The sequence below is a fragment of the Mus caroli genome, unplaced genomic scaffold, assembly GCF_978045245.1.
Source record: "Mus caroli unplaced genomic scaffold, Mus_caroli_1 scaffold_3, whole genome shotgun sequence".
Taxonomy (NCBI): domain Eukaryota; kingdom Metazoa; phylum Chordata; class Mammalia; order Rodentia; family Muridae; genus Mus; species Mus caroli.
In genome coordinates, this window is record NW_028227258.1 from 64,658,121 (window position 1) to 64,671,301 (window position 13,181).

The 13,181-nt window shown below is 46.5% G+C and overlaps 1 protein-coding gene across 2 annotated transcripts; it reads right to left on the bottom strand.

The window, feature by feature from the left end:
• Positions 1–8,842: 8,842 nt before the first annotated feature.
• On the bottom strand, positions 8,843–12,898 carry Hjv (hemojuvelin BMP co-receptor). 2 transcript variants are annotated; one of them, XM_029475482.2, is made up of 4 exons: positions 12,659–12,898; positions 11,400–11,601; positions 10,469–11,013; positions 8,843–9,991 (listed from the first exon to the last, which is right to left on the bottom strand). In XM_029475482.2, exons 2-4 carry the CDS (start codon positions 11,494–11,496, stop codon positions 9,368–9,370), a joined length of 1,266 nt encoding a protein of 421 aa, XP_029331342.1. In that variant the 5' UTR covers positions 11,497–11,601; positions 12,659–12,898; the 3' UTR covers positions 8,843–9,367. The 2 variants fall into 2 exon arrangements, with proteins under 2 accessions (XP_029331342.1, XP_021014578.1); XM_021158919.3 differs by having other exon boundaries at positions 11,400–11,576; positions 12,659–12,894.
• Positions 12,899–13,181: the final 283 nt, after the last annotated feature.

Consider the following 13,181-nt stretch of genomic DNA (forward strand, 5'->3'; position numbering starts at 1 on the left):
TGCTGAGATAGAGTGCAGCCTGAAGACCTTGGCTACAGACAAGAAGAGAAAGATTGACAAGATTAACAAGATAAGTGATGGATATGTCTCTGTACACAGAGACACTCTGGGGACCAGTGAGACTTAAACGCCTCTATACAGCCAATAATACTTATTGAATACAACATTCTCTTGACTTGTTACTACATACCATCCTTTCAGATTGAAAGAATGGAAATGTATATTGTAGTTTGATTATGTGATCAAACTAACATGTAAAGAAAGACATTTGTCTTTCTTTATTGGTCTTCCTTAACTGATCTGTGCACCCTGCATGTTCCATATGAATGTCTTTACAGAGCCATGTGCTGCTTGTAAGGTTTATATATTGTAGAATGAAAGTGGAGAAAGACAACTCTGATAAGATTTACACTCTGGGGTGCTGAGATTCTGGGACCTTACATTCCAGCTCCTTGCTTGATTCTACCTCAATTACATTGAAGCTGTTTCCTCCAAAGACTGCTTCCAGGATATTTCCAGAACAGCTAGCTCACCCATCCAGCCCTTCAGACTGTTACAGTCAGGACTTCAGCTAAGGCAAATGATGTCCTCCTTTGACAAAATCAAATTTCCTATTTCCCTTTGGACCCCCAGAAGGGAATCTTCATCCCAATTCAGCTGGAAGCAAGCAAAAGAAGATCATTGTCCCAGGCCCTTAGGTTGGAGTGGGTAGTCTGCTTTTTTATGAATTATAGATTTCTTGTCATTTTAAGGGATAGTTTGCAAATGCTTCAGATAGGGAGGAAACTAGAGAACGCACATGCAGGGATTTCTACCTTTCTTTTCTTCTTCTCTCCCTTTCTTAAGTAAATGAAAGGAGGTGGAAGAGTAAGGCGGGACTAGAGGAATAGACAAATAGGGATAGGTTATCAAATTTACTCCTAAACAAAACACTGTATACCTGTAATCTTACATTGATAGAAATCTTTAATAACTAATGCAAAAATTGAAGTTACAATTTTTTACATTAGCACATAATTTGCATATTGCTGTAGTATTAAAGCTTTTATTGGTGTAAATCTGTATATTGATATAAAATTTGAAATTAATATTGTTACTCGTAGATAGGCATTTGTCTATGCAACTCATTTAAGAATACAAAGCTTAAGCCGGGCGTGGTGGCGCACGCCTTTAATCCCAGCACTTGGGAGGCAGAGGCAGGCGGATTTCTGAGTTCGAGGCCAGCCTGGTCTACAAAGTGAGTTCCAGGACAGCCAAGGCTACACAGAGAAACCCTGTCTCGAAAAACCAAAAAAAAAAAAAAAAAAAAAAAAAAAAAAAAGAATACAAAGCTTAGACCCACTCCCTCTAATTACAAACTCTTTAGGATGATTAGTAGCACAAGTTAAGGGCCAGATAGCAAGGTCATGGTTATGTTATATCTAATTATGATAAAGTGTTTTCTTTTTCTTTTTTTTTTTTTTTAAGATTTAATTTCATGGATGTGAGTACACTGTTGCTGTCTTCAGACATACCAGAAGAGGACATCAGATCCCCATGACAGATGGTTGTGAGCCACCATGTGGTTATAGGAATTGAACTCAGGACCTCTGGAAGAGCAGTCAGTGCTCTTAACTGCTGAGCTATCTCTCCATCCCCAATAAAGTGTTTTCAATGATAATAGAAGTGGCTCAAATAGAAATGGCTAAGAGTAGTTAAGGTTTAACAGGTCAGATATACTTTACAAAGATAGTCTTCAAAAACATCAGAAATCCACAGAATGTGACATTTAATGTTATTTCATTATTAAGAATCATTTGACCATGAGACATATCTGCTCCTGACAGTTTCCCCATTCATGGTTCAAAGAAGACATTGAGCATCTTTACCTCCAGGCAAGGTTGCTTATCGTAGCAAGGTAGCCACTGGGCAGAAATTGCCTATTTCATCTGCAGACAAAATACTGTCCAAAAAGGACAAACAGATGTGGACTAGTCATCTGCTAAGCTCTGCCAAGACAGGGTAAACTAGTCCTTCATATTCCTACTTCATTTCAGGTTCTGTCAGATGGTTCTTGGCCAGAAGGCCAAAGACAGATGTTCCGATGTTATAAGAAATTAGAAATTAGGCTCTGTCCAGGTAGTCAGCTGTCTCTACAAACTTTAACTTTTTTTTTTTTTGGTTTTGGTTTTGGTTTTGGTTTTGGTTTTTTTCAAGACAAGGTTTCTCTGTGTAGCCCTGGCTGTCCTGAAACTCATTTTGTAGACCAAGCTGGCCTCAAACTCACAAATCCACCAGCCTCTGCTATCCAAGTGCTGGGATTAAAGGCGTGCGCCGCCACCGCCTGGCCTAACTTTAACTTTTAGAAGCTATGTTTTGTGCTTCTTATTTACTCAGATAATAATTAATTCATTCTTGAATTTCTGACAGGGTTGAGGACTAGTTATAGTCTCATAAGCAAACTTAAGTTGTTTAGCATTGAGATCTATATATGATACAGACTTAAAAGGATGGTTTTCAGATGGTGATGCAAACTAAAATAAGAACATAATTCAGGTATAGAATTGTAAGCCTTTTAAGTTAGGATAGATGGTAGAGTGCTTTATCCAAATTGACAAATATGATAGACTAGGTGTTAAGGGTATATTTTACCATTTGCATAATTGTGAGGCTTGTGCTCAATTTGTGTCTGAGAAAAAAAAAAGAGCCTTTTAATTGGACAAAAAGGGAAATGTTGTTTGTTGCCCTGGTGCTGTTTGCATTTTGATGCCAATTTGGCTTCCTCAAGAATGGGCTGCCCAAAGGACAAGTAGATCTCGCGATCAGGTGACCTTACTGAGCCTTCTCCCCATTCTGACTGGTCAAATAATGGCTAGAGCCGATGACTGGGCAGTGGAAGGGAAAGGTGGGACGGATGGTCTCAGAGAAGGGGAGGAGAGAGACGGAGAAAGAGGAGGTGGAGGGAAGATGGAGAAGCCCCAAGTAGCAAGGGGTCTCATGGCTGGGGAATAGGTTTAGTATGGTGATAGATCGGTTCAGACTAGGCATATAGCTTATAAATATAATAACTGGCTGTGTGTTTTTCATACAGGCTTATTGGGGTAAGAAATGACCACAAGAAGGCTGCTCACAAATATCCATGACTTCAGAACCAGAGAATTTAATGCTCTCTTCTGGCCTCCAAGGGAACCAGGCATGCACACAGTGCACAAACATACATGCAGACAAAATACCACACACATAAACATAAAAATAAATAAACCTTAAAACAAGAAGGCTGGGTAGGGAGGACATGCACCTCTTCCAGAGGACAGTCCCGTCCCCAGCACCCACATTAGAGACTCACTGTTGCCTGTAACTCCAGCCCAGGGAAATCCAACCAATCCTACATTCACATGTATATACCTGCACAGAGACACACATATACAAAGTCTCAGTCAGGTTTCTGTTGCTGTGACCAAAACCAAGGTTGGCTTCCTCTACAATTTCCAGGTCACTGAGGGCAGGCAGGACAGGAACTCAGGGAGGAACCCAGAGGCTGAGCTGAGGTGGAGGCCACAGTGCTGCTTCCGATCTTGCTTTCCATGGCTTGTTCAGCTTGCTTTTTCATAGAACCCAGAACCACCAGCCCAGGGGTGGCCCCACCCACACAGGTATCTGGGCCCTCCCACATCCATCACTACTCAAAAAAATGCTCTACAGGCTTGTGGACAGGCTGTCTGATGGAGGCATTTTCTTCAAGTTTCTCTTCCCAGTTAACAGCTGGTGTCAAGTTGACAACAACAACTAAACAACAGGACATTAGGCATCACACACTTTGATCCCAGTACTTGGGCAGAGACAGGTAGATTTCTATGCGTTGGAAGCTGGCCCGGTCTATATAGTCTATGTATTGACCCTGTCTCAAGACAAAAACAAACCAAAAAAATGCTGGACATAAAAAAGTAAAAGTTGGGCTGGTGAGATGGCTCAGTGGGTAAGAGCACCTGACTGCTTTTCCAAAGGTCCGAAGTTCAAATCCCAGCAACCACATGGTGGCTCACAACCACCCGTAATGAGATCTGACTCCCTCTTCTGGAGTGTCTGAAGACAGCTACAGTGTACTTACATGTAATAAATAAATAAATCTTTTAAAAAAATAAATAAATAAAAATAAAAGGTTAAATGTAAGAGTGGGTGAGGGGCTCTGAGATGGCTCAGTGGGTGAAAGTTCTTACCACCAACATGATAACCTTAGTTTGACCCCCCCATGATAGAAGGACAGAATGGACTCCAAGCTGTTCTCTGACCTCTACACGTGGGCTGTGGCATGTTCTCGACACACATGGCCTTGCCCGTTAAATGAATAGGCATTTGTTTTTAAAACTGAGCTGGTGCCATTTGTAAGCCAGTTCTGGGGAGGTAAAGACAGGTGGATCCTAGGGCTCGATGGCCCACCATCCTCACCTGCGCCGTGAGCTCTAGGCCGGTGGGAGACCCTGTCCTGTCTCAAAATAAAAACAAAACAGTATGGTCAGCTCCTGAGCAAAGGACTGTCAGAGTTAGGTCAGAGTAACCCTCCTGCTTACACGTGCACCCTCCCCTGCTGAAATCTACCGAACCTACCGAAGAGCACTTTTCTTACAAACTGGTTGTCCTAGTCTACATTTCTACCACACATGGAACAACCCATCTCTGAAACATTCCACATCTCGACAATATTAAAGATTGTCAGAATTCTATTAAATTTTTGAGTTTGTACTGGTTTTGTTTGCTTGCTTGTTTTTTTGTTTTGTTTTGGTTATTTTTGTTTTTGTTTTAGACAAGACCTCACTATATACCCCTGGCTGACCTGGAACTCACTATGTAGGCCAGGCTGGTCTCAAAGTCCTAGAGATCTACCTACCTCTCCCTCCCACCCCCCGTGCTGGGGATGACCATGTGGACTGCCACTGCCCTCACATGAGGAAGCCAGGGGTTGATGGCAGGTGACTTTCTCACTGGGTCACCACACTTGTTATTTTTAGCTTTAATTTTCCATTTTTAAAGTTTTTTAAGCTCTATTTTATGTTACAGGTATTTTGCCTGTATACATGTCTGTACCCCACTTATGTGCAGGGCCCTCAGAGGCCAAGGAGAGCATGGGATCCTTCGGAATGGATGTTATAGACAGGTGTTAGCAGCCGTGTATGTGCTGGAGACTGAGCTGGGTCCCTGCAAGAGCAGCACGTGCTCCTCGCTGCTAAGCATCTCTCCAGCTTGGCTCTACATCTTATCAAGTATTGTGAGCTTGTAGGCATGTTCACGATGGCACACATCTGGCAGATCCCAGATGTGGAGGTCAGGGGACAGTTGTGGAGTTGCTCCTCTCCCTCCACCTTTGCAGACTTCAGGATCAAGTTGTCAGTCTGTCCTGAGTGCTGTTTTTGCAGCCAGGCAGCTGCCGTCCTGGGGAGTTCAGCTGCACCCCCTTGCAAAAGGTTATCCCAATGGGGTTGTTGGCAGTTTACACCCCCACCCCCAGCGAAATCCCCCACGTAGAGGAGCTGAGTGGGAGAATCTCTTGTCTGAATTTTTAGCTGCCACCTGGCAACTGTACACTTGGCCTCTCCGGGAGGGGCTAGAGCCATGGTTCTCAACTTGTGCCTGGTGACCCATTTCTGGGTCATGTATCAGATAACCCAAACATCAGATATTTATTTATATTATAATTTTTAATAGCAGCAAAATTACAATTATGAAGTAGCAATAAAATAACTTTATGGTTGGAGGTCACCATACCACGAGGAACTGTATTAAAGGGTTGCAGCATTAGGAAGGTTGAGAGACATTGGGCTAGAGTGTATAGAGGCTGGGAAAGACTTGGAGAGGGGAGGCTCCCCTGATCCCTGCTGGGTAAGGTTTGAGGAGTGCCCACGCTCCTGCATGTTAACTTCCTAAGTTATCTGTGCTCTGTAAGAAAGCCCAATAGACTCACTGGCTCCCCAGAGTGATCTTTTGCAGAACCGTGCCTTGGTTTGTCTGTCAGTGAAACCTTAGGAGAAAGGGTTAATCTGCACTTGGTCTCTCCTGGGAAGGAATTTTAGAAGCACAGGCTTTCCCACCACACTCATATGTGGGCCCATTGAACATCTCACTGACCCTCCACCTTATTTTTTAAGACTGAGCCTGAAAGTCACCATTTCTGCTACACTGTCTCAGTCCACCAGACTGAAGGAAGTTACAGACATGAATCACTGTGTGCAACCTTTAAGTGGGTGCAGGGAACCCAAGCTCAGATCCTCATGGGGCAAACACTTTACCCACTGAGTATCTCCCTAGCTTTTCTCATCAAAGTTTTAGTTAGATTTGCATCTCCTTATTATTAATAATGCTGGTAGTCTTTTCTTGTGTTCATTTGAGCTACTCATTTTTAAACATTCCATAGGCAAAGGGCTAAATCCCGAGTCTCAGCAAGGAAGAGTTTTATATGACTGATGCCATAAAAGAATGACATTAGCCAATTGGTTATGAAGTTTTTCTTTGAGAGTCCCACCTCTGAGGAATAAAGTTGCTCTTTAAGAACGAGCAATTTTTTTCGAACATGTTGGCAAGGCTGGAGATGTGGTTCAGTTGGCACTGTACTTGTCTAGCATGCACGAAGCCTGGAGTTTGGTCCCCAGTACTGGATAAATTGCATGGTGGTGCAGGCCAATCCCAAAACTTGGAAAATGGAAGCAGGAGCATCAGCCTTTTTTACAGTAGCAAGTTCAGGCCCAGCTCAGCCTACATAAGACGCTGTAAAAAAACAAAACTAAACAAATGTCATTAAAGTGCCCACAGTATCTCTAAGTTAAGGTACAGGAGTAGATACAGTACACACACAGATACACACACACACACACACAGGCACACACACACACACACACACAGAAACTTCCCCATTGGAATAGATTATTTCCTAGATGAGCTAAAGGTTGGTTCAGAAAATATAAAGACTGCTCTGGGGAAGGTCAGAGTTACTAGAGACGTGTCAAAGAGGAGTTGAGAACTGCAGAGGAGCCAGGCACTGAGTGCCTGCAGGAGAGGGGCGCCGAGCACGCAGTGTGGAATCACTCTCCTTCCTGTTTGGTTAGAAGCAGTGCCTATGTAGAACACCCCAATAGCACCTTCTGACCTTAGTCTTATGCTCTGCAAGGTAGGTGGCTTTGGGCTTGTTTCCCTTCCCAACACTTTGAAGGTCTTTGGCTTCACGTGAGAAAAGAGCAGAGCTTTCGTACTGCCATCTGTCACCTCAATCCCCTGCCTCTGCCTGGCTCCACAATCACAGTCCCTTGTCACTCTCTTTCCTCAGGAATACGCTGGCTGGCTAAGAGTTACATTTTCAGATGCAAACGGTGTCTGTTCAGTCTCTGACTCTCCTACTTATTAGCTGTATGTCTGTGGGACAGTTGCTCAATCTTCCTGTACCACAACTTTCTTACAGTAGAAATGAGATATACAGTGCTTAGACAGTATACGCAGGCCCAGGTTCATCCCCAATGCACAGAAACCCCCAACACCACCAACATAAAGATAAGGTGTGTGTGTGTGTGTGTGTATTTGGTGCTGGAGATTGGTTCTAATGCTTTGATTCAATCAGGAATCTGCATTGTCCCCAGTTGGTTTTTGCTCAATTAATAAAGATGACAACAGCCAATGATTGGGTATGGAGTGGGAGAGCCTTGTTGCGCAGGTGAGGACACAGAGAGGAACAGGAGAGAACCACCTCGACTCAGGGAAAGAAGATGGGATGCAGGAGCAGCAGGAGATAAAGCCAACCAGCCCTGTGGCCACTGGCCACTTCCCCGATTGGGCCTGAGATAGCAGGGGAAGGTTTAGGAGTGTCCAGCCTTTGACATAGTCAAGGCATTTTAAAAACAAGCTAATGTGTGTGTCTTTCATTTGAGGATCCAAAGATAGTTCCTGGGTGGGTGCAAGCATGCGATCTGGGAGCACAAAGTGGTGAAGCAAAAACTTGGTATATTTAAAATTTTTTACGTGTATGTGTGTTTGTTTGGCATGAATTTATGTGCAGTATGTGCACACAAATGCCAGAGGAGGCCTGAAGGTATCAGGTTCCCTGGAACTATAATTGCAAGCCATTGTTAGTATTGTGGGCGCTGGGAACAGAACCTGAATCCTCTGTCAGAGCAGTTAAGTATTCTTGACTGCTGAGCCAGCTCTCCGGCTCCATGCATTTTCAATGTGTTTATAACATTCTATAGTTTAAGCTTTGTTAACATTGCCTGGCAGATTTTAAGCACTAAGTAAGTGTTCGTGATCAGATGTGAACTCCTTGATTCCACCTTAAGGTGCTTTGTAATTCCTTCCACCTAGCTGTCTCATGACTCCTTGTATCTAACAAGAGAGTCCATGGCTTCCTCACTAATCAGGCCTCTGTGGATAACTCCCAGTGCTTTCACTCAAGTGTGAAGCCCTGGACTGTTCCCGTCCTACTGTCTGCAGTGCCATCTCTGTGTCTTTCATTATTTCTCATGACTCTGGTTCTTAACCATCATCTTCCCACAGGAATCCAAAAGCCATAGAATCCAGTGAAGAATTACACACTCCTCCACCCACGTCAACCCCAGCGCTCGAGGAGTAGAGACAGTTGGACAGCAATGCAAGGCCAGCCTGGGCTACAAGAGGCTCCTCCGAAAATAAAAAACAAATGTAATAATAATACTCATGACTCCTTCCTATGAACCAGTTTTTTTTTTTTTTCTCTCCAACAACCTGTAGACTCCAAGAGGGAAGAGGCAATAGCTGGTAACTGCAAGGCCTCTTTCAGTGGGGTGAACACACAGCCTCAACTCCATGCCACATCTGCAAAGGGATTTAACAGAGGCAACAGAGGACAGGATGGAGAACTAATCGCTTTAATAACAGATTAGGAAGGGATGGAAATGCCCGTTTCTGTGTTGGTGCCAGTCTCCAAAAGCTGACTTCCTCTGCCAGACAATGCCCACTTCATTTCTGAACCAAAAGCTTTTCCTAATTAGCTTCTCCTCTTTTGACTTTCTCAAAGAGAATCATGTTTTTGCCTTTATGATATCTCAGTCCTTTAATGTTTCACTGGTCATTAGCACTCTTACAATCTCTAGGCTTGTAGGAGTGGTATCAGGTGTATGGAGAGTGGAATTTCATTACAAGTGGGAAATCACTAACTGGGAAATTCATGGTGAATAGCCCACACCAAAGTCTGGAGTGCAAAACCCTGGCCCAGAATCTTTATTTTAGGGTCATTTCAGCCCTGGACTGCAATCTCATCTGATTGAGTAAGCGCTGTCTCCTGTCCCCGCTGTTTCCTTTGGCACATCTTTGTGTTTTCTCACACCAACCTCTATCCTCAAATCGTTTCCAAACCAGTCACGGGTTGCTGGCCTACTTACTGAATGCAAAGCCACAGAACAAAGAGGGCTGAAAGAAGCGAGACTAGGCAGATGGCAGGAGAGAGGGGAGGCCCCGCATCTGAGGGGAAAAGATGTAAGTTCTCTAAATCCGTCAAGAAGATTCGGGCATCGTCCAGAGCTGTCTGAGCTGCCACAGTAAAGTTGGGGTCACCGGAGACTGAAACATCAAAGACGCAGGATTGGAAGTAGGCATCTTCAACCGGAAGCCCTTCCTTACACAGCCTTCTGGCAGTATCTATGGCTATAGCCCCACGGCGGTTGCGCTCTGAGCGAGAGAGTCGCTGGCTCGGAGGGCATCCCCCAACACACAGCTGTAGGTCCTGCTCTGCGGAGAAGGCCCGCGCCACATCCTCGGCTACCCTGATGGAGAAGGAGAGCTGCCCAGCTGTCTGTCGAATGATAATAGTTGTTCCAATGTAGGCAGCTCGAATCTCCACGTGGCTCCCAAGGTTAGCAGTTTGAATGGACAAACTCGAGCCCCCAGGTCGGTCGCCCCCATTGATAGAACCATCTTCAAAGGCTGCAGGAAGATTGTCCACCTCAGCCTGGTAGACTTTCTGGTCAATGCATTCCTGCATGTTTTTAAATATGATAGTGATCTATGAGGACAAGAGAGAAAATACTTCATTAGGGCCCAAAGCATCCTCACGCCAATCAAGCTGCATAGAGAGTCAGGGATCCGATCCCAGCAGAGATGCTAATTTCTTCCAGGTCCTCAGTCCTTGATCCTATCCCCTACTGTGTTCCATTAATAGTGCCTGACTCCCCACTCAACCTCCTAATATCTGTCTCTCTATGCCTCTCTCTATCTGCCTCTCTCCCTCCCTCTCACTCCTTTTTGTCTCAGTCTCAGCAACCCCCAAGTTACTTGCTTTGAAAGAAATTCCCAAGAGGAATTACATTTACAAGAGCAAATGTTTGATGGAAGGAAGCCATTCAGGATGGAAGGGAATGTTTGAGAAAGACAAGAACAGGGAGCTGGGTGGCTGACGAATAGTGGGAAGAAGGAGTGGTATGGCGGACAGACAGTGAGAGGGCTCAAGAAATTGTGTTGGGAGGAAAATCGAATCTCTGACCTTCCGGATGGTGGTAGCGTTGGCTCCCGACGAAACCGGGGAGCTGGTGGCCTGGACAAAGAGGAAGTCGTTATCTAGCAGGGGCCAAGCTCCTTGGACACGGCATGTGTGAAATTGGTTGTGGAAGCTGCGCACATGGGGATCTCCAAAGGAAGCGCAATGCAAGAAGCCCGGGGCTCGACGGTGCAGCCTGGAAAACCGGGCCTCGTAGTCACAGGGATCTGGGGTCAGGGGCGCTGGCCCGGCCCCGGGCAGGACGGGGCCCCGGGCCGGGGGCGGGGCCGTGGGACCCTGGCGTGAGCAGTTGTGCTGGATCATCAGGTCCTCTATGCCGTGCACCGCAGAGTGGAAAGCAAGGTCCCCGCGGCAGGTGCGGGCCGTGCGCCGCGTGCAGAGAGCGTAGGAGCGCAGGGCGCGACACAAGCCACCTGAGGCCAGCCCACGGCCGCCTCCACGTGGCGTGTCCGGTGAGCCACCTCCCCGAAGGCTCAGAGTGGACGAGACGTACTCGGCATTGCAGCGGAGGATCTTGCACTGGGAGTGAGCTGGGGACGGAAGGGAGAGGGCAGTGAAGTGAGACACAGGTTCTATCCAAGTCCAGCACCTAACTGCCAAAAGGCATCCGCCATCCCACCGTTCCTACCACTCAGCGTGCCCGCTTTCCCAATCTCAACCTTCATCCTCCCAATCCTTGCCTCCTTCCCTCCTTTCCTCTACTAAAAAGGTGTAAAGCAGTCAGACTTCTCTTTTCCCTGGGGTCTAAGGACGCCATCTGTGTCCTTCCTCAAGTTAAATGGGAAACAAGACAGGTCTCTTTCAGAGTTGGGAGGTGCTGGGACTCAGCACACATCTCTCCTCACTCCCCCGCGCTCACTCCTACCCAGCATCCTAACCTCTGGATATGCCCAACCCTTCCCTGGCCCTTCCTTACCCTGTCCACAGAGGAGCAGCAGGAGAGTGAGGGTTCTTAGAGTTGGAGGGCTGCCGTGGGGGGACCGGGGACTAGGGGACTGGCCTCGATCCCCCATACCTATCCAGCCAGGTCCCCCCAGGCACCGGTTCTTCCCAGATGATGAGCCTCCTACCTAGTGAATTTCTCCGGGTACTTCTGTGATTGGAAGAAAAAAATTTGGCTGAATGTGGGGAAAGAGAAGGGTTGGAGACCAGTCAAGATGGTGAGTAGAGCATCTGAAGAGACCAAAACAAAAATGATACAGACTGGATCTTGGGAAGAAAGGCTTCCAGAGGGTGAGCATGGCTGGTGAGCCTCTGTGCCCTGCCCCTGCGTCCACCTTCAGGTCCCTTGTGCAATATGCCTACGGGGGCGGGGTGGTGGTGGAGGGAAGGTTGAGTGACCTCAGTGTGCAGAGTCCAGTGTACTGCCCCATCCTGACTACCAAATAGCAGATGTGTCAAAAATGGAGGACCCCTAGAGAAAGTGAGGTTCTGACCATGTCAGTGGGTCCCCAGTAACACCAGGATCTGATCATGCTTTAAGAACATACTTCTTATGGATCCCTCCCACCAGAAGCCACCTGCCGTTTCATTTTCTTCACTGTGTTAGAAGGGCACAAAGGGTAACATGGTAGGCAGATGCCTTCCCAGTGAAAGGAGAGCCGGTCTCTCAGCCTCTCCAGAGGGCTGACAGTACTATCCCTCTCTCACAGGATGGGGTACAAATCAAGCATTCAAATTAATATATGTTTCTGTCTAACAGTTCATGTGTTTTTCCAGACCCAGCTGAAAAGCCCAATCCAGACACTCCTCGTCTTTTGAGGAGAACAGATATGGGGGAGGGTCTGTCTCCCTTTCTCCTGTCAAAACCCTACTTTGGGATAAGCATATGAGCAGGAGGTCAGAGAGGTCTTGAGGTAGGGACGGGAGTGTAACTCGATGGTAGCTGAGTGTTTACCATGCTCAAGGCCCTGGGCCCAGTCCTTAGCACTGCCCCCTCCCCCTCTCTTGGTCTTGGTATAATAAGATGGAGAGGAAAATAGGAAAGCCAGAGAGAGGCAGCATTAAAGGTCAAATGGCCATGGATTAGAAAACATCCAGGCAAGAGGAAAAGTGAAGCCTGGGGCAGTTGCTAAGGGGAGATCTCAGTTTTCAGAACAAATGTCTGTAACTTTATGAAGTTGTGGCCTCGACCCAAAAGCTTATCAAAGTGATCGCCATTTCATCTGGACTTACTGTTTCCTGAGGTCAAGCATTACTCTGATACTGGGTTCTCGAGCCATAGTTGCCTGTTCTGTTGGTCTGCTCCAGCCAGGGGGTCCCCCATCTCTTTCTCCATGATTGCCCCGGAATGGCTGCAATCTCACGCAGGTCAGAGAGCCAGAGGAGGTTTGGTGTGGGGGAGGGGGGAGGGAGAGTATATGGTTGGCCCAAGTACTGGACAGCTGAGAGGAGGAGGGAGGTGCCTACTGAGTTGACAGTTTTAAAAATAGCTAGGTCCAAAATTCCAGGAACGTTGGTGGCAGTAGGGTGTGGGAGCTAAGGCAGCGGGAATGATGAGCAAAATAAGGATGGAATATGGAAATATTGGATACCAAAGGAGGGAGAGCATAAAGAAAGATGATGGCCAAGTCATATATCCAACTGTAGCTTACATGAGCTGCCGCTCAGGTCCTCCAGCATTCCCAGTAACGAACTCCTGGCCTTTAAGACTGCTGGTGGTGATTTTGTGTGATGCTGGTCACTCACTGCTCTCATC